This window comes from Callithrix jacchus, chromosome 2, assembly GCF_049354715.1.
Source record: "Callithrix jacchus isolate 240 chromosome 2, calJac240_pri, whole genome shotgun sequence".
NCBI lineage: Eukaryota > Metazoa > Chordata > Mammalia > Primates > Cebidae > Callithrix > Callithrix jacchus.
The window spans coordinates 167,048,019-167,073,362 of record NC_133503.1 but is presented as its reverse complement, the minus strand read 5'-3'; the positions used below and the strand labels follow the sequence as shown (position 1 = coordinate 167,073,362).

Sequence of the window (25,344 nt, the reverse complement as noted above, 5' to 3'; positions counted from 1 at the left end):
CTAACTCTCCAAAGGTTATCCTGGGGTAGACAACGGTGACGCTGGGATGGGAGCCAGGCCTGTGAAGCCTCCCGCAACACAGGAAAGGAAAGGAGTGACAATGGAAATCGAGGAAATTAGACTCTAGGTTCCATTCTGAAGGTGGCATGTTGCCTGCACTGGTAACTGGGCAATCTGGGACTAGGAGGGTCCATCTGTTCTCCGCACTTTGCTTCCTCAAGGCTTTCAGACTCTGGCTCGCATCAACTACAACTACGGTGTGGATGAGGAGAGTGCACAAGTGCCTCTAGAGCTGGAAGAGGCTCAGACTCCAGCAGAGATAAGGCAGGCTGAAGGCAGGAGGGGAAGATAGATTTGTTTGAGCTGAAGTTTGACACTCTTTCATACCTTTTGAATGTTTAGAGACAGAGGTTCATACACTGGGGTTGCATTCATTTTAATGTTATTTCTACTTAGTTTGTTTTTGAGTTAAGAGTTTTGCTCTTGTTGCCCAGGCTGGAGTGCAATGGTGTGATCTCGGCTCAATGCAACCTCCACCTCCCAGGTTCAAGTGATTCTCCTGCCTCAGCCTCCCGAGTAGCTGGGATTACAGGTGTGCACCACCACGCCCGGCTAATTTTTGTATTTTTAGTAGAGACGGGGTTTCACCATGTTGGCCAGGCTGATCTCAAACTCCTGACCTCAGGTGATCCACCCACCTTGGCCTCCTAAAGTGCTGGGATTAGAGGCATGAGCCACCGCGCCCGGGCATCACTTAACAGTTTTTAACAAGATCATCCTCAAAAGCTTTTCTTGTCTCTAATCTGAAACTAATTACCCAGGGATGAAATCATCTCCAATTTAAGCACAAATCAGTTCAAGGCATCTCGTCACCTCAACTTCCCTGGGACCAGCACAACGAATATTTTCAGTTCAGTTTTATTATTGATCACCCCAGGAGAAAAGCAGTAAGGTTACATTTATAAGCCATTCAAAACAAGTTATTATAATTCTTTTGTGAAGAACTTGTTTGTAAGCTAACATTTTAGTTGACATTGAATGCATTTAAAAATTTTTTCAAATGTCTCTATTTTTTCCCCCAATAATTTCATCATTCTTCTCCGATCCTAAAAAGTTCCTAGAGTTGAGGATGCTATACATCTTGACTCAAGAACTCACCATCTGGTAAACAAGTTACACATTGAAAATCCTAGCACTTTAACGTTTTTCACAATTAATTTTAAATTGGTCTGCAGTTTCTTCTGGTTAAATCCAGGCCCATTCATGTTTCAATCTGGCTAAGTCTAGGCTATACATATGACTAAGGACTTAATTTCTCAAGAACATCTATTAAAGATCACTTTATACTGTAAAATTACTGCTTTTTTGTTAAATCTGTGGCTGTAGTTTCTAATTCAATAGGTTGAAATAAAATGTTGATACATTCTCAGAATCTTCAGGCATGTTTAAGCTATTTTCAGAGGATAGCAACGAAAAACCATACTTTAAAGACCCGTACTTATTTATCTGCTAATGTTGGATTCCCACTGTGTGATTATTTTTATGTTAACTTCTCAGGTAAACATGATTTAATGGAACGGATGGTTACACCAATGGCACAGCAATGTATTCAAATACTAAAAATACAGCTATACCGCTATGTGACTGCTTTACAACCACTGTATTTCTTAAGGACAGAACAAACAAATACAACAACAAAGCAGATGCTACTTCTCCTAGTGTGTAACATGGGGAAAAAAAACCAATAATGCCCAAATCTGCCAGTGTAAGATGTAAGAAAATATATTTATTTTTTTCATGACAATACTATGATAAAATTGTTAAATACATGCATGTTTTAAAAACAGACATAAGTAACATCTTTAGAATTAACAGCCAAGCATACTAGTTTTACATTTATGGTGTCTTAGTAATAGATTGCTTACAGTATATGTTTTTGCTATAATCATGTTTTCCAAAAGATACAGAAACTAAATTCTGAAATTATACAATGATTATAAAGTGTCCAAATTTCTCATTCTAACACAACTTAATATCCAAATTTTCAGAAGGCAGGAAATATTTCAGTTGTCATCTCTGTAAGTGGAGTTGTTTTATTCCATATTACTCTCAGAATTCTGTAAATCAGACTGAATCACACACACATAGTCCACCTATAGTTTACTTCCTGAATATGTGTATTTAAATGTTTCCTTATATGATTAAACATGATTTTAGGTACAGCACATCGCAACTGATCATTCACCTTAAAAAAAAAGTCTGTAGTGGTAATATTTCAATAAATGAAAATGGAGCAGTTTGGGATCCGCAGTTTCTCCCTATCTTCTTTCAGCTACATTTACAAATACATGACCAAACAAATTTTACCAAAAATTAGTAAACAGTTACTATTATTTATAAAAAACTTAAAATATTTAACATATAATACTCACTTAAAAAAAACATTCATTCTACAAACAACCTTACAAAAGACAAAACGTCTATCTGTTCACAGTATGTGTATTTTGTAAACAGTAATTCACTAAAATGCAATTTTCAAAGTAAAAAAAGGTAATTTCCTAGTGTTATAAGGACTTTGACTTATGGCCAGCTAATGAAAGAGAAGAAAACCTAACATTCTTACTAGGGAAGTTAAGTATTTTAAAATGATTTATATTACCTTTAAACATACCTGTAAGGTGGTACTATCTCAAATCTAGGATTTCTAATTTATTTACCCAGGCCAATCTTTTACAAGCAATTCTGAATTAAAATGTATTTAAGAAAAAGCCATGCTCTTTTTTGAGAAAATAACAGGATAAAACAAATGCCAGGCAGGGCATCAATCACAAAATATCTACACCTCCACAACAATGAAAGGTCTCTTTTTTGTGTTGTCTCTCACTATTCACAATGTTATTTGTATTTTTCCTAAATATTATGCTGGAAGGAAAAAATTAGATAGAAGGAAGCTATGAAATATTAGAAAAAATGGGGAAAAGTATTTGGAACTGAACTGGGAGAAGAATGTTTTAAAAAAATTGTATGAAAACCATTATTCAGTGTTCTTTTCTATGAACTGCAAAAATACTAATGTTAAAGCTAACAGTTAACTTTTCCATGTTATAAATCAAAATTGTATTACCACCTAGTGATATTTTGATCTTTTACAATAATACACCACTGGAATGTTTAGGAAAATAGAATTATTTAAACTAGAATAATTCTAAAAGGAAGTACACTTTAAATATATAAGGAAATTCAACAACTTAAGTGAGCCATTCAATCAGGTGTGCAAAGTATTTTAGTCTTAAGTGCAATACATAGGATCTACATTATTATTATTTTTTTAAGTCCTGATTGGCCACTGTAAAGGCAATCTTAGAAGACTCATGTAAATATAATATAAATCAATTTTCTTATCAATTAGACATTTTCCCCACTCACATCTCTTAGTTTTTAGGGTATTCAGTCCCAGCAACCAAAAAAAAGTAAGTTATTAATATTTTGTTTCTAGCTAATGTTCAATCAATTTTTCTCTGTAAGAGCTTTTGAATTTATTGTTTCTGTGGTTCTTTAGCTAGGCACTTACACACAAAAACATTCAGAGGGTTTTCCCCTTAACACACTACTTTTAATTTTCATGAAAATGTTGCACAGTTAGAATTTGTCTTGCATAGGTAAATTCTGTTTATAACATGGACTCTGATAATCCAAAATATTAACATTCCCAATACAGGGAAAAATAAGCACCATTCATGGTTAAAAACAATAGAATCCTGTTATAACCCAATATCATAAGTATAAGGATTGGATATATTCTAGACCAAATCGCACTCCCTACAACTTTACAGGTACAATGAAGCCTGATATATCAGACAACTAACTGGATGTTATTCTTAATCCTTTACATTGGCACTAAAAATAATTCATCTGTAATAAATGACCATGCAATAATTAACAGCACTAACTGAAAAAGAATAAAAATCTAACCACCATAGCAACGTAAGAGGTTTAAGTATTATTAATAGCCCTGGTACATAATCCATAAAGATATAAATGAACCAAATTCAAGCCAAGTAATTCCCAATGATATTCTAAGGCTAAATCTAAAAGATGAATGTTCTGTAACTTTGGCCATAAATAATTTTCTTCTATGAATTTTCTTCTAGATATAAATAAGATGGGCATGACAGCATGAAACTTTATTTCAGCAGGAAATAAAGACTTAAAATAAATGCTTTCAAGAAACAGTTTATCAAGACAATGAGTTCTAATCCATTAACCCCACACATGGACACAGCGCTGGGCAAAGCACATGCTGGTTGGTACAAATGTGCCCCAATTGCACACCCATCAAATAAGAAATTATGAACACTTAAAATTATGGAGAAATAAGATATCTAGTGATGTACAGAGGCATGAGTCCTTCCCCAGTTTTCACTCAAACAGTGGAGTCACTTCCAAAGTAGACTTGAATCTTTGAGCCAATAGTCTTAGATATACAAAAGCGGATTTTGAAGGGTCTCACCCTTTAGGAAAATTATGTTGAATCTGTGACACTGTGGATAGGACTCAGTAAAGAAAATCAGTTATTGAGCTTTCATGATGTGCCTAGTCTTTGTATCTTATAATCCCACATTTTACTCTGAGATGCCCAATTTTACACTTTCAAAATTAAAAAAAGGCATTTTGTAAAATGCACACAAACTTTAACATAGTTCAAAATGGAAAATAGCAAAAATAACCTTAGATTAAGCAAACAAAAAGTTTTATCAGATTCTATACCTGAGCAGTAGAAAATTTTGAGATTAGGTTTTAAAAATATTGACATGTTAAGGAGTATTTTACTTTCAAAATACCATAAAATTGATTTTAAATTCCCTTTGGAAGAAAACATTCCCTAGTCTCCTTCACTAAATTACAAATAATTACCCAAATACAAAAAGGATTTGTAATGTTCGTTAAATATGGATGGCATGAAGACGATTAAGAAACTACAGGACTTATTTCCAACAAGAATACAATATGCATGAAGTTTTGAAAATGTGACTTTTTACCACAGTTTCTGAGAGTGCAATAGTACTAACTGTTCTAAATGTAAGCTTTCAGATCCATGAGCCGTGAAAGTAATGCTGGTTGAAAAATGAGGTTGTACTTCCTCCCTTAAACTTCTCAATGAATGGCTGCTTCTGTTTCTAAGCTGCAGGAACAAAGCACCTCTATCACATAAACACATAAACACACAACTCAGCTATCCAGATACTCAGGGCCACAATCTCAAGTCCAGGGCTGTACAAATTCAACAAATCGATGACCTAGATTGGATACGTGTGCTAATCTACACAAGATATGATTCACAAGGACTCAAGAGCCCCTAATGTTAAAAGTCTGGCTAAATCTTTAATAATTTAATATTAAATATTATTTATTTAAAATGGTCACTCATAAAATAAATGTAGTCATAATGAGGCCCATAATGATCTCCATTCCTCGAAGGGGAAGCTTGATTTGAAACTGGCATGTAAGTGAATTGACTTGTAAGAGAGGTAAAAATGTGTCTTACATGAATTATTACTATCCACAGACATGATGGAATATAATGCTAGTTTGACATTTAGATTTTTATAACCAATGACTGGGCTTTCACTGAGGAAAAGAGATATTTTCCAATTATTTTTCTAGTCAGTATAGGCTGGGGGATACACATCTAGCCTCTGCTTTTAACTAGTCCTTAACTGTCACTTCCAAGGGAGAAGTCACAAATCTAACTGGACAGAGCACAACCACTACAAGACCACCTTGTAAACACAGGCATGCAACCTGAATTGACAAAGAGCGCACACTTACCAGTGTCTCAGACAACTGGACATGTGACCGAGAATGTCCCCTCCCTCCCAGTTTCCTCCTCTCTTCCCATGTTGCTGCTCTCCTTACAAACACAGGTGGGACGGGGGTACAGGTACTATCCTGGGATCTGCACAAGGGTCTAGCTGTCTTCAATTCAGTGGGGAAAAAGAAGGAAAACCGCTTTGGCCTCAGACATAAACCACATTCTTTTAAGCATACAGCAACTTATAAGGAGCTTACCCAGACTTATAGTGTCATTCTGCTTCTCATTAAGCTAGTGATCCTCGTGTATGAAACTCCAGAAGTGGGGGAAAGGTGAGTGATATTCTGCACTTTTTTCATAAATAAAATGCAGTGAAGTCTTGGAATAGAATGAAAGGACTTAAGAGCCCCAGAGATATTCACCATTAGTCAAACAAATGAGTCGTTATATAGGTTAGAAAAGTCCCTGGATCCAGATGGTCACAGTTGAAATGCATATATATTGAGGACAGAAATCAAACAATCTCTTCTGGCCTTTTCTCATTATCTCAGGTTAGTGTCATTTAGAGCAATAAACTTTTACTGTAGCCAACACTTATCCCTGTCCTAGAGAGATAAAGTATGGGACTGATACGTTTCAACAGGGAACAAGACAGGAGTTGAGGGCAAGCCGCCCATGGTAACAGAAAGCTTTAGCAGGGAGAGAAGGCAGCCTCAGGTCTGAGTATCTGGGGTGGAAGCTAAGGGAAGGAGACAAAGAGGATACAGAGAAAGACAAGAAAAAACTATTTAGGGATGGCTCTGATTGGATATAGTTTTCATTGCTGATTATTTCTGTGAGCTATTATATAGTTTTAATATACTATGTATGTACATAATAAATTGTATTTCATTCCCAATTTCCACAGACCATAAAGCTCAAAAATTTAGCTTAATCCTAGCAGTTAAAATCAGGATTCATACACAGAGAACCTAAATAGATTTGTCCCTTGTCACTCTGTGGCTTTTTTCCACAACACAGTTTTTAAAAAGATAGAATATGAGCTTCAAAAAAATTAACTGATCCATCATTTGCAAATACATTACAGAACCTCAGATAATAATAATTAAAAAACAGGCATATCTTATTCAGACACTTAAAATTTTCAAGAACTTTTGCCTTAACTATGAAAGACAAAATACACACGCAATGCGAGGGCAGGGAAAATACAAGATGCACTTTTTAGTTCTTCCTTCTGCTTTTCCAAGAACCACAATCACTCCAGACATCACTTACGAGAAACAAGGGTGGGCAGTAGATCTGTGCTGAAGGCACCCAACTCTGCACAGCTCACCAAGCAACTACTTTACCTGCAATACAGGAATGCCCATGGCATTCATATCAGCTTATGACAGTTACTAAGAAATAGCCCTTGGGTAACTGTTCCTGTAAGAAGCATTCTTTCATTTTATATTTAAAAATTTGAGGACTGGATCAGAAAATCTGGCATAAAAAGACTCACGAGTGGGAGGAACATCCACTGGGAGGTGTCAAAGATCAACTCTGCCTGGGCAGCCAGACTCAATGGCATGGTCTCCTTAGGAGGAACACAACCCAATCAGACCTATATGGACAGTTAATGCCACTAAATATTGCTTAGTAGTCATCTCACATAGTAAATCACTGGAATTATAGGCTTATGAATAATATTGAATTTGCTCATATAAAGCTGACACTGTATCACAAAATAAAATGATTTATAAACAACTTGGGTCTATAGCCTTAGAAATGTAAATTTTAAATATTAAGGCAACCAACTAAAATAATGGAAGAAAGCATAAAAACTAAAAAATAGTGAAAAGGCTTCAAAAACCTATCATAGCAAGAAAACATGATTATGGTTTGGGCTGGTCAGTGTCACACTTGTTTTCAAAGTTTGTACCCCTGAGACAACTGTTTGATAACCACTATACAGTAGGCATAGAAATCAGCATACTTTACCAAACAAAACATGAAATCACTGTCGCTACATTAAAAATTATATTAATATTTGTGAATGCTGTGGATAGAGGAGAATAATCTTAAAAGTTTTAAAATCTGTGCTTGGTTTTCATCTAGAAAGGAGTAAATGTCAGGCAAATAAACATCATCTGTTACTTGGATATTTTTCTCCCTGGCCTGTAAATCCACTTGCAATTCTACCAAGTATACATATGAGAAAACCATGAACAACAGAACAGAAACAGCTGCAGCAGGACTTGTTCTACATGTATGTACGAGTCAGTATTAGCCTTGAAATGCTTTTTGAAGGTAGAGCACATGAGAATTCTTTGGCTTGATCACAAAGAGCTCCAAATCTTGAGTTTTGTGGATTGAGGATTCTGAGTCACTCTAATTTGGCTTTTAGACTACATTAACAGTACATGAACACTTGTAGTGTAACTTAACATGTAGTGAAGTTCACCTCCTAACAGTACGTCACAGGATCCCTCCAAGAATACCCAGTGCTGATGTAGCAACACTAGCAAGAAGAGCTTATTGAGATGGCCGAATGAAGTGACACGGTGATACTGTTAATCGTTTGATTTGTTCTGAAAAAAGTTTGTAAAGGACCACCCTCCTCCATTAGATTTAGGAGAGTCTTCATCTTTAGGAGGAATCAAAAATTGTCGGGAATTAATGGAGCATGGACTTCCAAATGAGACAATCTCACTGTTGCTGTCTATGGATCTAGGAGAGTCTGGAGACACTAAATTCCACGTATTTACATTGGCCTGAGGTCTATAACCCACAGTTTTATCTAAGTCCTCTTCTGCAGCTATATCTTCCACAGTAGAATTAATGGGAAGGTGCATCTGTGGCTTATAGCCTGCCCCTCCTACAGGGTTGTTTTCTTGTTCTTCTTCTGGTTTTGCTTGAGGCTGATACATTGACTGAACATCGATGTAAATGACCTGTGCAGCCCCTCCAGCTTCATCTGCGGCTGGGTTTGGTATTTCTTCCTCAATGATGGGTGGACAGTAGGACACAACCACATGGTTTTCAGGCTCTGCATCAGAGCGATCTTCAGGACGCTCAGCTACTGGGGATATTATTTCTGTATCTTCTATTTTAGGAAATGCTGATCGAGTTTCCAAAACCTCAACATTATTTGGGGTACAAGGATTCATTTCCAGTGTTTTAAGAGCATTGCTTCCCTAGAAATAAATTTAAAAACAGTGATTAAAATTGCACTAAATGCTATTGCAATGCTCCTCCTACAAAAAGGGGCACTATTTCTTTTTCCCCAAATCTGCTTGTTAACAAGTTCCCCTACTCCTCTTTATCTCACACTACAGCAACTACAGCACAGTCACTTTTCCCCTCCATATTAGTATTTTCCTTGTTATTAATATTTGTGGGAGAAAAAAGAGCATGGTATAATTTAAAAGTAATAATTTTAGAAACTGAGATGTTTTAAAGTATACTATTTTGCCAGTACTTTTTACTTAGAATGACATTTGCATGTTAAAGACTTTTCACAAAAGATTTAAAAAAGCAGCCACACATCAAAGATAAATATAAGAAAATAAAAGATTACCTCACAGACACTCTTCTGAAACTGTAATGCTTTACAGTTTTCTGGATTTGGAATATCAGGGTAGAAGGTTTCTTTAATCCTTTAAATAAAGAATTATTAAAGTAAATTTAATAATCTTAAGATTATTAGATAACAAGTTAATAAATCATTAGGCTTATTTGAAGTATTTATGAATCCTTTAATGAACATCTGAGATAAACATGGAAGATCTTTAGTGTGATCATTCACTAGCGCTGTCTATATAATACATAGAGGTTTCAATTTGAAAACCACAAACAGTAATTCTCTATTTCTAGAACTATGATACCCATGTATTTCATGAAAATGGAAAGCAAATAATTAAAATAGTGCTTGTGCCATCTAGTCCAAAGGATCTGGACTATGCAAGAACAGCTGTGATCCCATGGCACCGTTAACTGAGGTGTTAAAAAACAATGAGTCATAAAGGTGATAACTATGTCATGAGTACACTGCAGGCTGTGCTAAGAAAAAGGCTAATAATCTTGACTGAAAACTAAATGCAACCAGAAATGAGATTTGCTCAGTGTCCTATCATATTTTTATACTTACAGCTACTAAAAGAACTTGGTTACTTGAAATCCTACAGAAAAAATAACTTCATTAATGTGAGTTTAAAATGCTCTAACTTCTAAACTTCCTTCTTATTTTGTCTTTTTTTTTTAGTATTTTAACAGTTGTTTTTAAAAATGTAACTTTTAGTAATGAGAATATGGTTACCAAAATAGGCTATTCTATAGTTCTACAAAACTATTAGTATTTTGATTTATAAATCAGGATTGATAAATATGTTCTCTTGTCATAAATGATGGCATTTTTAAGCCTTAAAATTACGCCTTTAAGCCTTAAAATCTTATGGCGAGGACTGGTCTAAGCATGAATGCAGCCACTGGCTCCACACCCAGCCAGGACAGCTCCTGCCAGACTGTCCTTCAAGTCTATGAAGACCATGGCTCATTCTGTACACAACAATATCCCCCTTCACATTGAAGAGGTCATTTGTATTTGTTGAATAAATGAGCAAATGATCAGAATGACCAGATTTTTAAAATAGGTCAACAGGGCAAGTGAGATATTGTTAAATTATATTTAATCTTGCAGATAGCTATTGCTATATTTATGCCTATAAATATTATTTATAACAGTAACTGCTATGACTTTAAATTATCAGGAAAAACAGTAGGAAAAAAATTTGTACATTGATTCAATTAATTTTAAGACCTTTAAATAATATGTCATGTTCTTGCTTAATATTAAATTTCAACATTAATTCTAATGAAAACAAATTTTTTACTAACCTATTACAACAAAAAAGATACATTACTTAATACATAAACTAATCTTACAAATCTTATAAATAATCATGCCCTTAAAAAGCAAACAACAAGAGAAAATGCAGAACCATTACCATTCTCGTTTCCGATAGCAAAGGATACTTGTCACCACTCCAACAATGACAGCTACTGCCACTGGGATGAGAATGGCAATAATTAATCCCACAGCTGAAACGAGAGTATTGCAAATATTAAAATCACCATGTTTAGTGTGAAGTATAGAACAGATTTATGTTAGAAGATATTTAGGTTGGTAGATTAGGAAAAAAATTAACTGTTGCAGGGACATTGAAAAACTATTAAAATCTAACCTTTGGGTATTGTGATAATTTTTATACAAATACTTAAACTGTTTCAAGCAGGATTTCTCAATCTTGGTACTTTCGACATTTTAGGCCAGAAAGATCTTCACTGGAGGATCGGGGGAGACAGTACTACAGAAAGTTTAGCAGGGTCCGTGGCCTCTCACCGCTAGATACCATTAGTATCCCCCAGTTATGACAACAAAAAATGATACCAGACAGTGCCAACTATCTCTTAGGTGACAAAATCACCCTCCGTTAAGAGCCAGTGCTTTAGAGAACCAAGTCCTCATGGCTCTTTATTTAAGAGCAGTGTGTGAACTCCAACTTGGGGGTAGAGGATAAGCCCATGAGCCAATTCAAATTCTTTGCTACAGAAAGACAGTCAAGGCCATCACTCTTCTCTTCTCTCAAATTTATGAGTGTTGTGCTTTACAAAATACTTTTAGGAATATCTCCCTCACTTTTCCCTAGATATGTTAGAAATCACAGAATAGCTGGAGCAAAAAAAATTTTACATGTTGACCATTGGATAAATTCAATATGACTTTAGACCTCTAGACTTCAGACATACCCCAAATTCATCAGTTTCTTAGGTACTCCGTTGGAAATAACTTCAAATAACAGACAAGAATAAACACAAACTAATCTTACAGCTTTTAAACCCTTCCCTCTCCCAACCAAAAAATGCAAAAAAATCTGAATATTTTTTAGAAAGGGCGGGGAGGGGTTCCTACATAAACCAAAAATCACTAGAAACACTTTGCATGCAGGATGGAAAGCACCTCCACAGCAACCTGAAACTTACAATTTTCCTTTGTCACCACGTACATACTCTTCTCTGGGCCCATTCCCCCATCTGTATAGGCTCGCAAGACCAGGTGGTAACTTGTTTTACCTTGAAGATCAGCAATTCTCAGTGTCTTCTGGGACATGTCAGTAATATTCTTAACCTTTATGTCAGAATGACCTATTTTTAAAATGAAGTATATTAGCACTAATCTCTAACCCATTTTAAATGCATGGTTACCCACACGTCTCACCAACTGCCCTTCTCAGTGGGTCTAGCTGCAGCCAGCCAAGGACCCTGGAGCCACCACAACCTTGTTCAAGCTCTACCCATCGTCAGTCAGTAGCTGTGTGATACGGGCCCATTATTTAAACCACTCTGAACTGGAGTTTTTCTACTGATGAAATAGAATATCATGACTTACCTCACAGAGCTGTGTGAAGTTTTCACACACATTCTCTAGCATAATGCCTGGCATATAGCAGGCAATCAATAAAAGTCACTTCCCTTTCTGCTACTAAGAGCATGAAAACCACCAAAACCAAAACTCACTTAGGCTGAGCCTTTCTATGAGTGAGAGTGAAAGATGGGATAAAGCAAATGTGCAAATCAATAGAGATGACTCCAAACCACTTAGAAAAAGGATCAGTATGATGGGAACTCTCAAATGAGATTAGTGAGAAATCCTTTGAATCATAACTTCAAAAGGAAGTGTAAGGAATCATTTGAACTACTATTTTATTTAAAATAACCAGAATAATGCAGAACAATAGGTTAAAAAGTTAAGTAGTATTAAATGGTTAATAACAAAAAGTGTCAGTTCCCTACCAGCTCCTTCCCCCAAACCTACAACCACTGTAAAACCCATGTAATCTGTTTCTTGGGTTTTTACCTCCATATTCCAAAATAGTAAACTTAGAGAGATGTGACTTTTAACTATTAGACCTATCTACACATACTTTATAAGGGCAGATAAAGATAGAGCCATTTTACCCTACACCACCCTTTTCCCCATCACATCATTCATATAGAAACATCAGAACATTTGATGAATTCAGTGTTTGGATTATCATGATCATATAAATATTAGTTACTACTAAGACAAATGGCTTGGTGTGATCACATTTCCTTTCTTATTTTCCCATTGTTATCATTGCTTTTCCCCTCATTTGCTGGATTTTCTATATACCATAATCACTAATTCTTCCCATACCCTCCAATGTATAGTCAGTAAGATTTCCCACGTGGTCAAACACAACAAAATCCCAGCTCCACATCTCTGCCCTTGCCTCCACCCCTCCCCTGCCTCCTGCACTAGACTAGACGCCCTCTGGGCTGCCGCCCTCCTGCAGCTCTCTGCCTTCTCTCCCCTGTGGCTTCCTGGGTCAGCCTCACTTCATTTCCTCATTGGGATGTACTCTTCTAGTAGGTTCTTGAAAAGCAACAGGCGAGAAGTAAATATTTGCAGCCCTGCATGTACAAAATGTCTGCATTTTACTCTCACATTGGTTGACAGACTGCTGGAGTATAGAATTTTAGGTTGAAAATCATTTTAATTCAGTATTTTGAAGAGACTGCTGTGGTACCTTCTAGTAACTGGCATGCTGCTGGACTGTCTGCTGCCATTATTATTCCCGATTCCTTGCACATGACCTGCTTGTCTCTGATCATTTCTTTACACGTTAGCTGCTCGGAAAATTCATAATGACATACTTTGGCATAGATCTTTTTTCTATTTATTTTGCTGTGCATTTAATGAATTATTTGACTCTATATACAGTAGTCCTCCGTTCTCCTCAGAGAATAATTGTAACAAAATACTATTAACAAAAATTATGTAAACATGGTCTCTTTCTTAAAAATATCTTATTATACTGAACTCGTCTATTTTCAGTCTGTGTTTCACCAGGGGTAACTCAAATGGCAGAAAGCGAGACCATGGAAAGCGAAACCGCAGAGAAGGGGATGTGCTTGTAGTCAGGCCCTTCAGTTCTAAGGAACTGTCGTCAATCGACCCCTTCATTCAGCCCAGATCCATCCTAACCACCTGTCTCCAATGCTGGATTGGCAGGTACTAGAGAAGTTCCTTCTCAACAATGCCTGACTGCCCACACAGATTTCACAATCCTCCACTCATTTAAGTCACTTGCCCCATTTCCACTCCCAAATTTCTGAATCTTCTTTTTTCGTGTTGTTTTGCCTTTTCTGTTCTCTTTCTCCTTTTGGCTTTATTAGAGTTTGGGTTTTTTTTCCTTCTTTATGCTAACTTTAGTGACCAATCCACTATATCTCACTGGAAATTCAAATGCTAGAATTATAGCTGTTTCAAGTATAAAATTTCCAAGCATGTGAGGCAAGTCACACTAGACTGTGGATGTTTGTGGAATTTGATATTTAGGATGTCCCTCATTCACCAGCAACTCACTTGGGGACCGAAGGGGAGGCACACACTTCCTGCAGCTGCTCTAGGGAGTGACTAAGACAATGACCAGCCAGCACCGCCATGCCGTGGTGGTGTTCTCTACTTGTCAGACAGGCATTAAATAATTAAAATGATTTCTTTCTGAGGAGAGGTAATCCAGGGAAATGAAAGCTTTCAAACTGAAAAGATGATATGCTTGTGTTTGCAGCTATGAATAAGAAACATCTGACTCTCAGACGAAATAATATTAAAGGAAAGACAGAAATCTGTACAAACAATTTTGTATTTGTAAATCTGAGAACTCTCTAAAGTCTTCGGATGTACAACTGCCAATTTCCAAGGATTGTTTGTACTTTTAAACACATTCCCAGTAAAGTCAATTAAGTTTTCCAGCTTATCAAGGACATGGCTAAGTAAGATGCTAATAGGCCAAGAGCTTTTTATCAAATTACAACTGAGGATCTGAAGTTACTCTTTGAATTCCTGAGTTTTTCCCCTGCATTGTTGTAAGTACAAGATTTCTTTATGGAAGTCAACTTCATGAAATGCCTTGTCATAGATTAGGTAAGGTTCCAATAAATGATGATTTCTGGCCTATGAGGCTTATAATCAAAGGCTTCAGAATAATTGATTTAAATGATTTCTGAAAAATTATACATGTCATTTATTGCATATGAAAATCTTAAAACTCTCATATTCATAGAATGACCGCCTTTTCTCTTTCAGATAGTTTTGAAAACCAGTACTAAACTACTGAGCAGAACGTTCTTTCCTTTTCTGTTGTGGTTAATGAGGAACTTCTAAGACACACTATCATGCTATCGATTTACTTACCTGATACTAAAACCCTCATCTTAGATGTGTCTCTTTCTCCTTTTCCAAAATAAAATAAATATCCTCTTAAAAAGCCTCTAAGTTCTTCCACAGGAATGTCTTCCCATTTTACTAATATTGAATCAGCAGAAGTATCCTCAACAGTAAAATTTGGTGCAACAATAGGAGCTGTAAAAGGAAAAGGTCAATTGCTACAGGGGAGTGTATGAATACAGAGTAATACGGTAATGTTGCATGAGCTTTCTAGCCTCAAAAATAATTCAACTTGGAATTATAACTTTATTTAATCATAAATTTTCAGAGAGAGATGATCACAAATGCTTTTTTTTTGTGACGCTTACATACTAATAACCACAGACAAAAAAATATTTTTAGGAACAAAGGTAAAATTTACAATATCACTTTTAGACAAAACACATATCTAGCAAAGTAATCTATGCGAAATCTTTCGGTGACTACTCACATAGACATCATTTGTATTTCCCATCTTTACTGACAGTCCTGAAGAAGTTAATAGTTTTTTAAACTTGTAAAAGTACAAATTAAATATTTCTGACATCCAAATTAAGATGTAATTTTTTTGAGGACAACAGTAAATTTGTGAAATATAAACATTCAGCAAATGAATTCAGAGTAAGTAGCCCCAGCGCAGTGGCTGATGCCTGTAATCCCAGCACTTTAGGAGGCCAAGGTGGGAGGATTGTTTGAACCCAGGAGTTTGAGATTAGCCTGGGCAACATAGTGAAACCTCATCTCTACAAAAAAAAAAAAAAAAAAAAAAAAAATTAGCTGAGCATGACAGCATGCATCTGCAGTCCCAGCTACCAAGTAAGCTGAGGTGGGAGGATCACCTGAACCCAGGAGGTTGAGGCTGAAGTGAGCCATGATCTTGCCACTAGACTCCAGCCTGGGTGACAGAGTAAGTCTCTCTCTCTCTCAGAAAAAAGTAGTAATCAAATACTTTTTAATGTATCAAATTATTTTACCTTCCTTAAAACTAAACATCTAATTAGACATCTAGAATTAAACATCTAATCCTACTTTTAGAATTCAATCACATCATGGTTGTTGCCAATTTATAATTCTTCATGCTATCTTGAACTCTTAAAAGTAAATACCCATTTAACTTACCCAATTCTTCTACATATCCAATTATGGTCCGTAATAATTGATATCCTTGATTTCTGCATCCATACAGGAAAAAATTATATCTTACACCTGGTCGAAACTGATCTATAGGATGAATACATTGGCAAATGTTCATAAATATATTACTATGAATATCTATTTTAGAAATATCAAATTTATGACATACTCTAAAATTTCCAAAGCTAATTTTAAAGATATTTTCTTATTAAAAATACATACATATTTTAAAAATTAGTAATTATTCAGAATAAAAATTGACTAAACAAAAATTAAATTTACTTCTATTTTAACAAAAGTTTAGTTTTACAAGATGGGATCACCTTGGAGAGAATGACGATGATTAAGGCTTACAGTCTGTTCCTTTTTCCAGGAAGAAATCATCATTGCTTGATTTTAAGGAACAAAATGTAAGCCTGAATCAACTTCCTGGGTCATTTCACTACGCCATTCATTCCAGGTTCACATTATGCCTCTATAAATCCCTTCCCTACACAGTGTTATTTCTGGGTCGGAAAAAACAAACCCACTGCTCTCTCTTCTTGTTCCAAGAAGCAGAATTAAAAGTTGCACTCTACCTTGAAGTTTCAGTGTTAAAGGAACGGGGTTTTAGAGTTTGTTCCTCTTTAAAACATCACCAGTAAGCATCCTGGGGTGAGTTAACTCCATAAGATATAGAGGTACTAGGCCAGGCATGGTGGCTCATGCCTGTAATCCCAGCACTTTGGGAGGCCGAGGCAGGCGGATCACAAGGTTAAAAGTTCAAGACCAGCCTGACCAACATGGAGAAACCCCGTCTCTATTCAAAAATAAAAATAAAAAGATATAGAGGTAGTTTGAATTAACTCCACAGGACATAGAGGTACTTTGAAATTGAAGTGCCTTAACTTAAATTCAAAAGGCTCCTTTTAAATGCCTCCTGAGCACAATGCAATGTGTGCGATGTGAGCAACACCGACATGCACAAAACAAAATGCCAAGCATGAAGACACCTGCAGAGTGCTGGGGAAACAGATGAACAAGGGTACCCATAACAGCGTGTTATGTTAGAGGTATGTATCAGATGCCACAGAATCTTAAGTGAGGGGCCAAATGAGCCTAAAGAGATCAGAAACAGCTACCATAAGGGACATGTGAATAAGGCCTTGAAAGGCAATTAGGTGCTCATCAGTGGCAGTCAAGGAAGAAGATAATGCTAGAGAACAGGGAGGGGGAATTGGCAGTATATGGCACTGCATTTAATTTGCAGAATACAATTATTCTGGCATGGTTAAAGCATTAGTTCTTCAATTGAGTGCTCATAGAATACCAGTGGTCTGCAGGCTCCAATATGAGACAGTAGTCAACATCTAAAATCATAAACCCAAGAAAAACTAGATCAACTTGTCTAAAATTTTAACTTTTCTTCTTGCAATGATTTTCCTTAAATGTCTGCCATGTGCTGGCACGTCCTAAGTATGTATTAAAGCAATTCAAGCTCAGCCGACTGTGTTTAATTTTGTAACATTTTTCTTTAGGGAAAGGTATGCTTGAGGTCATGATTTTACACTGCATGTACATCCATAAATCTGTACCTCTTTTTATGTTAAAATCATTTATTAACAAAATTTTATAGGGCTCTGCCACTTAAAAAAAAGAAAAAAAAAAAACTGAGAAGGTTAGAGCATTAGGAATGTGCTGACATCCAAAAAGAGAGCAGACAGCCTTAATGAGTAGACAACGGGATGAGAGAGGAATAAAAGGTGTGCCTACTATGTGCCACTTGCTGTTCCAGAAGCTCAGCAGTAAATAAAAGACAATATTTCCAGCCTCTTCAAGTTCTGAATAACTTTGAATTTGAACCTGGGTTCTACCACATACCAATTGGGAAAGTCACCTAACGTCTCTTGAGTTTTTTTCTCAAGCATTTTGTCTTTGTTCAATTGTGTTGGCACAGAAAGTTCTCCCACAATCACTGTGAGGCGGCTTCTCCATATCTTGCAGGTCTCAGCTAAAACTTACGTGGGTCAATACTCCATTTAAATCCACTCCAGCCTACACCAGTCCATCCTGATTATTCTGGAAGCCCAGGTGAGAAAGGACAGACTGGAACTGTGTAAGGCTCATTCAGCTCCATGGGAGGGGATGCAAGGGAAGGTGCAGGAAAGAGAAGGGTGGCATGTGGTTGGGCCCGTGATAAGGGAAGTGCACTGTAAGAATGGATGAAGGGAACAACTCAGGAAGATCATTACTACTTCAGCCAATTCTATATGTGGAGGAATTTGGCTGTATTCCAAGTAGGACTGGGAAATAATCTGAATTCATACGTGATAATCCAATGAATCGGACTCATCCTCATCATGTGACAGAGAAACAGTAAACAAGTAGAAAGCGTTCCCTGAGAGAGAGGTAAAGAGCAGGTTACTTGCTCTTCTGCACTTCCCTAACATGTAAGGGAGGCAGGAGACAGGAATGATCAAAAAGAATCACTATTGAAAGGCTACAGGGTCCAGAAGTCCCTTGGGGACAGGCAGGATACACTCCCATCCTGCCAGAAAAAAATGATGATACTGGAGAGAGGGCTCTAATTCCTAAGGTCAAGGCTGGATTAGCCTGTAGGTTATTAAATACTCCTCTGTGGATAAACTTCTCAGGCTGGATCTCATCATGGGCCAATCACCTGCAGCTCACAGGCTCCTGAGCAACAGGTACATGGAATGCAAGGTCTCCCACCCACACTGTGCTGAGTCCTGCCAGTGCCCCCTTGCCCTGCATCAGGCAAAGTGGAAAAGGGTTCATGGCCGTTGTGCTCAGTCTCTCCCTAACCTCAGTAACCTGGGCCCTGGGCAAACAAAGGCAAAGGCCCTTGCGTGAGACCAGGCTGCTTACAGTTCTGTAGTCTTTTTTCCTGAGCATTTATTTCTCCATGTTGCTAAATTTTTCATGTAATTTTTAATGTTACTTAACATTCCATTTTATAGGTGTACAATCATTTACTAATTCCTTTATTTGCTATTTGGGTTTTTAATTTTTCACGGTTATCAACACTGTCGTGAACATTCTTAGATTAAATCTGTGTTGTTCTCTGATTATTCTTTTTTTTATTGTACTTTAAGTTCTGGGGACATGTGCAGAACATGCAGGTTACATAGGTATATGCATGCCACGGTGGTTGGCTGCACCCATTACCCCGTCATCTACATTAGCTATTTCTCCTAATGCTATCCCTCCCCTAGTCCCCCAAACCCAGGACAGGCCCCAGTGTGTGATGTTCCTCTCCCTGTGTCCATGTGTTCTCACTTTTCAACTCCCACTTATGAGTGAGAACATGCGGTGTTTTGTTTTTGGTTCTTGTGTTAGTTTGTTGAGAATGATGGTTTTCAGCTTCATCCACGTCCCTGCAAAGGACATGAACTCATCCTTTTTTATGGCTGCATAGTATTCCATGGTGTATATGTGCCACATTTTCTTTATCCAGTCTATCACTGACGGGCATTTGGGTTGGTTCCAAGTCTTTGCTATTGAGAACAGTGCCACAGTGAACATACGTGTGCATGTGTCCTTATAACAGAATGATTTCTAATTCTTTAGGTATATACCCAGTAATGGTATTGCTGGGTCAAATAGTATTTTTAGTTCTAGATCCTTGTGTTCTCTGATTATTTTGAAGAATAAATTTCTAGATGAGTAATTACTGGATCAAAGGGCAATCCTTTGACGTGCTGCCACAACTACCTCCCAGGAAAATCAAACCTATTCACATCCACCCAGCAGTAAAGAGAATCACTTCACTGCACCCGGTCCCACATGTTGCCTTTTAAAAATGTTTTGAGAGAACTTAATTGAGAGATACTAATTCATCTTACCAGATTCTATAACAGTTTCAGTGCTGTTTGAGGGAACTTTTCTCCAGTCCATAAGGCAGGGTTCCAACCGAGATGAGTTACACCACTTAATGACGTAGTCGCAAGTCATGTTGGGGTCATAATGCCAGGTGAGGAGAATCCCCTTTCCCATCCCAACAACTTGCTCTATTTCGAGATCATCTTCAATAAGAAAGGAGGATATTTTACTAGCATAGAAACAATATAAGGCAAACCTCATAAAAATGGACATGAGTTACAAAACTCACTTCACTGTGAAGAAATTATAAAATAGTGCTCAACTGGATAAACCTTTAGCAAAGATTAGAAGTGTTGCTGTTATTTTTATTGTAACAACTGTAGCACTTACCTATACACACAGATTAACACAACAGCTAAAATAAAGTGATTTTTAAAAAGCACCTAGAATCAGGTAGTGACATACTGGGGCTTCGACATCAAGATCAAGACCCAGGAAGGATGCAGCTAAGGACAATGGCTGGGACAGAGTGGGAGGTGGGAGACTGGGAAGGGGCCAGTGGATAGGCTGACGCCCTCCTCTTATCACCCACCATGAATGTACACTCTCTAAGAACAGGCGGGGCCCAACACAGTGTGCAGAGTAAGCACACAACAGACATGTGGAAACAGTGGATGAACTAGCCCCCTCTCTTTCTTTCAAGGAAGACTGCAACCCCAGAGCTGGGCTGAAGGGGATGTCTGGCTGACCAGGAGCAGGGTGGGAGCAAGGGAGAGAGCTGTGGAGACATGGAGAGGCTAAGAGGTAAAATAGTTGGTGTGGGCACTGAGAAAGAGAAGCCTGAACAGAGTCCTAGGAGACATTAAGGGACAAGGGGCAAAGGCTGAAGGCAGAAGGCAGAAGTGGAGGCCCTGGTGTAGTTTCATTTCCCTGTCTTGCCAGATCTCGGCCTGGGTGAGAAGTGGAACCCCCAGGCTGGGGGTGAGGAATTGGGGTGGGAGATGGGGCGGTGTGGTCAAAAGGAAGAAGGAAATTTCCCACCATAACAAAAGGAAATAAGTATTTATAACTGACATATATATTTAAGGGTTCAGTAAAAACAAACATAGAAAGGTTTTTGATTATTTCTAAGAATAAATGTTTAGACAAGTAACTGTTTCAGGAGCCAGAGCTCAGGAGCCTGCAAACTGCAGGTGAGCAGCCCTTGAGGGGACACAGCCAGAGAAGTCTAGCCACAGCAGAGAACTTAATCACCTACAGGCTACAGAAAGGGCTCAGTAACACTAACACAGACATTTCCCACTGTAACCGGAGAAAAGTAGTAGTAGCTATAACTGATTTTTATTTAAGGGTTCAGTAAAAACAAACATAGGAATGTTTTTTGAATGAAATGTGCATTCATAAGGAAACTACTATGCAAGACAACAATTTGGCTTGGAATATAGAACACTTCGGACATACCAGCTTTTTTATTCAACGTGATTAAAAGCCACAGCATAAACCTAAGCTGAGTCTGCAGAGCCTCCTTCCACTCAGGAAATCCTCAAGGAATGAGGATTTGTTCTGGGGCTTCAGAAAGTGTCTGAAAGCTGATAACAGAATTGCTAGTTCTATAAATTACCATTTTCTAAGGGATACACAGAAAAGGTAGGATTATGTTTCTTAAATTAAAAGACAACATAGTTATTACCTATCATTGTGAGAGCAATTAAATATATAATCTAAATCAGTGTGTTATCATCCTCTTATGGATGTTCACATCTCTCTTTCATTTTTTATTTTGTTATTTTGGCCAGGTCAAAATGAAGAAGCCATTATTCTAGGCCCCACCTCCCAGCATCTGCCACGCCCTCCAGGCATCTGCAGCAGCACTGCTGCTTGGGCTCTGTATCTCTGAAATGCACTTTGTTTTCCCCCTTCTTTCCTCCTAATTCTCCTATGACTGACTTAAGGAGAACAAAGAACAGTCAAGTAACAAGCAGTAAGAAACTCCTCTAACTGGAGTTGGAAGGCTACTTAGAGGACCCTAACTGGACCAATTTTTCTTCCTCTAGGAGCAGTGGTTATAGAAAGGTGCTCCTATACTGGGGCAAGACAGCAAAGCAGGGTAAGCAGAAAATGACTGGAGCATGGAGGTCAGTGGAAGAGGAGGTGGAAGTGGCCATTTAAAACTCATGACTCGCAAAGTTGTCAAGGTAGAAGCTGGGGAGGAATGCATTAATCACTGGACATCTGTAAAATGTAAAGAAAGGCACTAAATCCCATCTCTACTAAAAAAAAAAATACAAAAATTAGCTGGGTATGGTGGTGCATGCCTATAATCCCAGCAACTCTGGAGGCTGAGGCAGGAGAATCACTTGAACCCAGGAGACAGAAGTTGTAGTGAGCTGAGATCACACCATTGCACTCCAGCCTGGGCAACAAGAGTGAAACTGTCTCAAAAAAAAAAAAAAAATTACACCATTGTTGTGTTTCTAAATCCTTTACTGAAGATCTAATTTATACCTTAGGAAGACTTTTTTTAAAAATCAATAAAAAATTCCTATTAATAAGGAAATTCTTATCAAAAAAGCTGCCAATTAAAATGAGCCTTTTTTCTCCTGCCCAACAATTCACAAAACAGCCTAGCCGACCTAAAATAAATATTTCTTCCTAAAAGTCCCTACCACCACGGTAACTCTCCAATATTATATGCTATCGTAACTGAGTACAGTAATGATTGTATCCATCAGTGCACATGCTTCAACTCAATACTAATGACTGCTCTCTCAATGAACTGTAGACATCAATCTGCTCATTCTGCCTTCTATGTCAGCAGCAACGAGGTATACCAGAAGAATGCTGGCATTACAAAAGAGCAAGTAACATCAAACATTTCTCACTTAGTTTCCTGTTCTTATATACTAAAGCATCTCAAGCACTTACCATTTGGAATTTCCATACTCGCTATTTTGGAAGGTGGCGATGAGCCCACAGAATTTTTAGCCACCACACTGATGATGTAGTCATTCTTATCAAGTCGTATCTCCGCTTTGTGTTGAGGATCAGGGATTTCAGAAAGGGACTGTGTTTCCTCATCCGATGAACATGATACATTGTAGGAAAGTATTTTTCCATTAGCTTCATTAATGGGTAAAGGCTATGAAAAACAGACAAACTGTTAGATACCTGCAAAAGCTGACTGTGACTAGGAAAGGTAATTGGGTCTAAACTGGATGCTACATTAACAATAGCAAGGTTGGCCAGGCATGGTGGCTCATGCCAATAATTCCAGCACTTGGGGAGGCCGAGGCAGATGGATCACTTGAGGTCAGGAGTTCGAGACCAACCTGGCCAACATGGTGAAACCCTGTCTCTCCCAAAACCACTAAAATTAGCCAGGTGTGGTGGCAAATGCCTGTAATCCCAGCTACTTGGAAGGCTAAGACAGGATAATCGCTTGAACCCAGGAGGTGGAGGTTGCAGTAAGCCAAGATCATGCCACTGTACTCCAGCCTGGGTGACAGAGCAAGACTCCATCTCAAAAACAAAAAAACAACCAGTTACAAGGTAACATCAGAAAAGATGAAGCTATCAACAGTGTGAAACACAGATTTAAAATCTATTGGGAGCTAAGTAAATCAGGAAAGAAACACTGAAGAAAAACTGTACTTAATATAAGCAGTAAGAGTATACAAAAATTTAAAAATTAAGTGAATACAAAACAATATTTATTTTCACATTTTTCAGAAGCAAAAGTTTTAAAACCATCCAGAAGCACTGCTCTACTTCATAACAAACAAAACATTTAAAAAAAACTATAGCATCATGGGTTTTTTTCCTAAACATTTGTTTTCTCATTTTAAAGTATTACATGCCCACTACGGAATATTGGAAAATATACAGAAGCTGAAACAAGTAAAAATCTCCCATATTCCCACCTCTTAAGTATTCTTCCATTTTGATATTTCTTTCAAGTTGTTTTTCTAGGTATAGATTTTTAATTAACATTGTTTTCATCATATTACACCATTTTACTTTTTACTTTTCTGTAATATATACTTGTCCATAATACACCTACATACATTTTCATGGTTTTATATTTCATGTAGCATTTTTACCAGTGTACTTGAATATACCTTAAATAAATGAAATTTAAGTTGTTCCTCAGTTTTTACAATACAAAAACAAATATTTTGGTAAACCTTTCTGTGCCACTTTTTTTCTTTTTCACAGAATTTTTAAATATGAATTTCTAAAAATGAACTTACCAGATAAAAATAAATGAACATTCAAACCTCTTCATTTATACTGAACTGCTTTCCACAACAACTGCTTTAATTTACAGAGCAATGTATGGGGCTCTCTGGTCCAGAGTGAGGATGATGTAACCCTGCTAAAAACTCCACTCCAGCAGAGGTCTCTTGATGACGCTCCAAATGGCCTGCTCTGAGGGGCAGGCTTTAGTCCCAAAACTTACAGGCTTCCTGGGATATTCTAGCCCACATACTGTTTGAAATGTCCTCCTCCCCCAGTGTCTGGAATTCTATTTTCTTTGCTTTTCCTGCCCCTCTAAACCTTCCCCATCTCCTCGGCTGGTTCTATGCATGCTGCTGTCACCTAGGCTCCATCCCTGGTCCACTTTGCACCCTGCATCTCCCTCAAGTGTTCCCATTTATATGCTACTCAAAGCTGTTTCCAGCACCAACCTCTCCCCTGAACTCCAGAGCCTGACAAATATATCAAACCACATACTGAACTCTACTCATGATATTCCAGTGGCATACATTTAAAAACTCACTATGACCAAAACAACATAATTTTCTACCTGAACATACTCTTACTTGGCAAATGACAGCACCATCTGCATAGGTAATGAATTTAGAATCTAAATCCTTTCAATGTTTTTAGTCTTAAGTCTTCACCTAGTTTGAACAATATTCCAAACTTTCTCTATATTGAAGTAAATTGTATAATCATTGCTATACTATGAAGTCTGACAGGCAGCTGAGAGTAGCTGGGGGATTTTCTAATCAAGAGTGGATAAAACAGTCAAATACAATCTCAAAGCAATGGAATTCACACTGAAGCTGCGTGGACACTTTTATTCAAAGCTGTATCAATGTCAAAAGCTTTTTTAAATTAAATTATGTTTTACTTTCAATAACAAAATTCACTATTTAAAGGAATCCTATTATGACTGCTCGAGTAAAATCTAATATAGAAAACAATTCTTCATGTTTTTGATATTCATAAAATATTTAAAAATATAGCAACAAAAATGTTCCAGTAGAGAAAAATTAGTAAAATATAATACAATTCATAT

The 25,344-nt window shown here is 37.3% G+C and overlaps 1 protein-coding gene across 2 annotated transcripts in view; it reads right to left on the bottom strand.

Annotated features, from left to right (window-relative positions):
* Nucleotides 1-1,766: 1,766 nt before the first annotated feature.
* Nucleotides 1,767-25,344, bottom strand: part of LIFR (LIF receptor subunit alpha) — an 80,664-nt gene continuing 57,086 nt past the window's right edge. For both annotated transcript variants that reach the window (XM_035291646.3, XM_008992145.4), the window contains 8 exons: nt 22,965-23,178; nt 20,063-20,242; nt 16,203-16,304; nt 15,072-15,239; nt 11,834-11,995; nt 10,798-10,891; nt 9,372-9,450; nt 1,767-8,988 (listed from right to left, as the gene is read on the bottom strand). In XM_035291646.3, the coding sequence (XP_035147537.2) occupies nt 8,365-8,988; nt 9,372-9,450; nt 10,798-10,891; nt 11,834-11,995; nt 15,072-15,239; nt 16,203-16,304; nt 20,063-20,242; nt 22,965-23,178 (1,623 nt within the window). In that variant the 3' untranslated portion in view covers nt 1,767-8,364. The remainder of the gene's footprint in view (nt 8,989-9,371; nt 9,451-10,797; nt 10,892-11,833; nt 11,996-15,071; nt 15,240-16,202; nt 16,305-20,062; nt 20,243-22,964; nt 23,179-25,344) is intronic.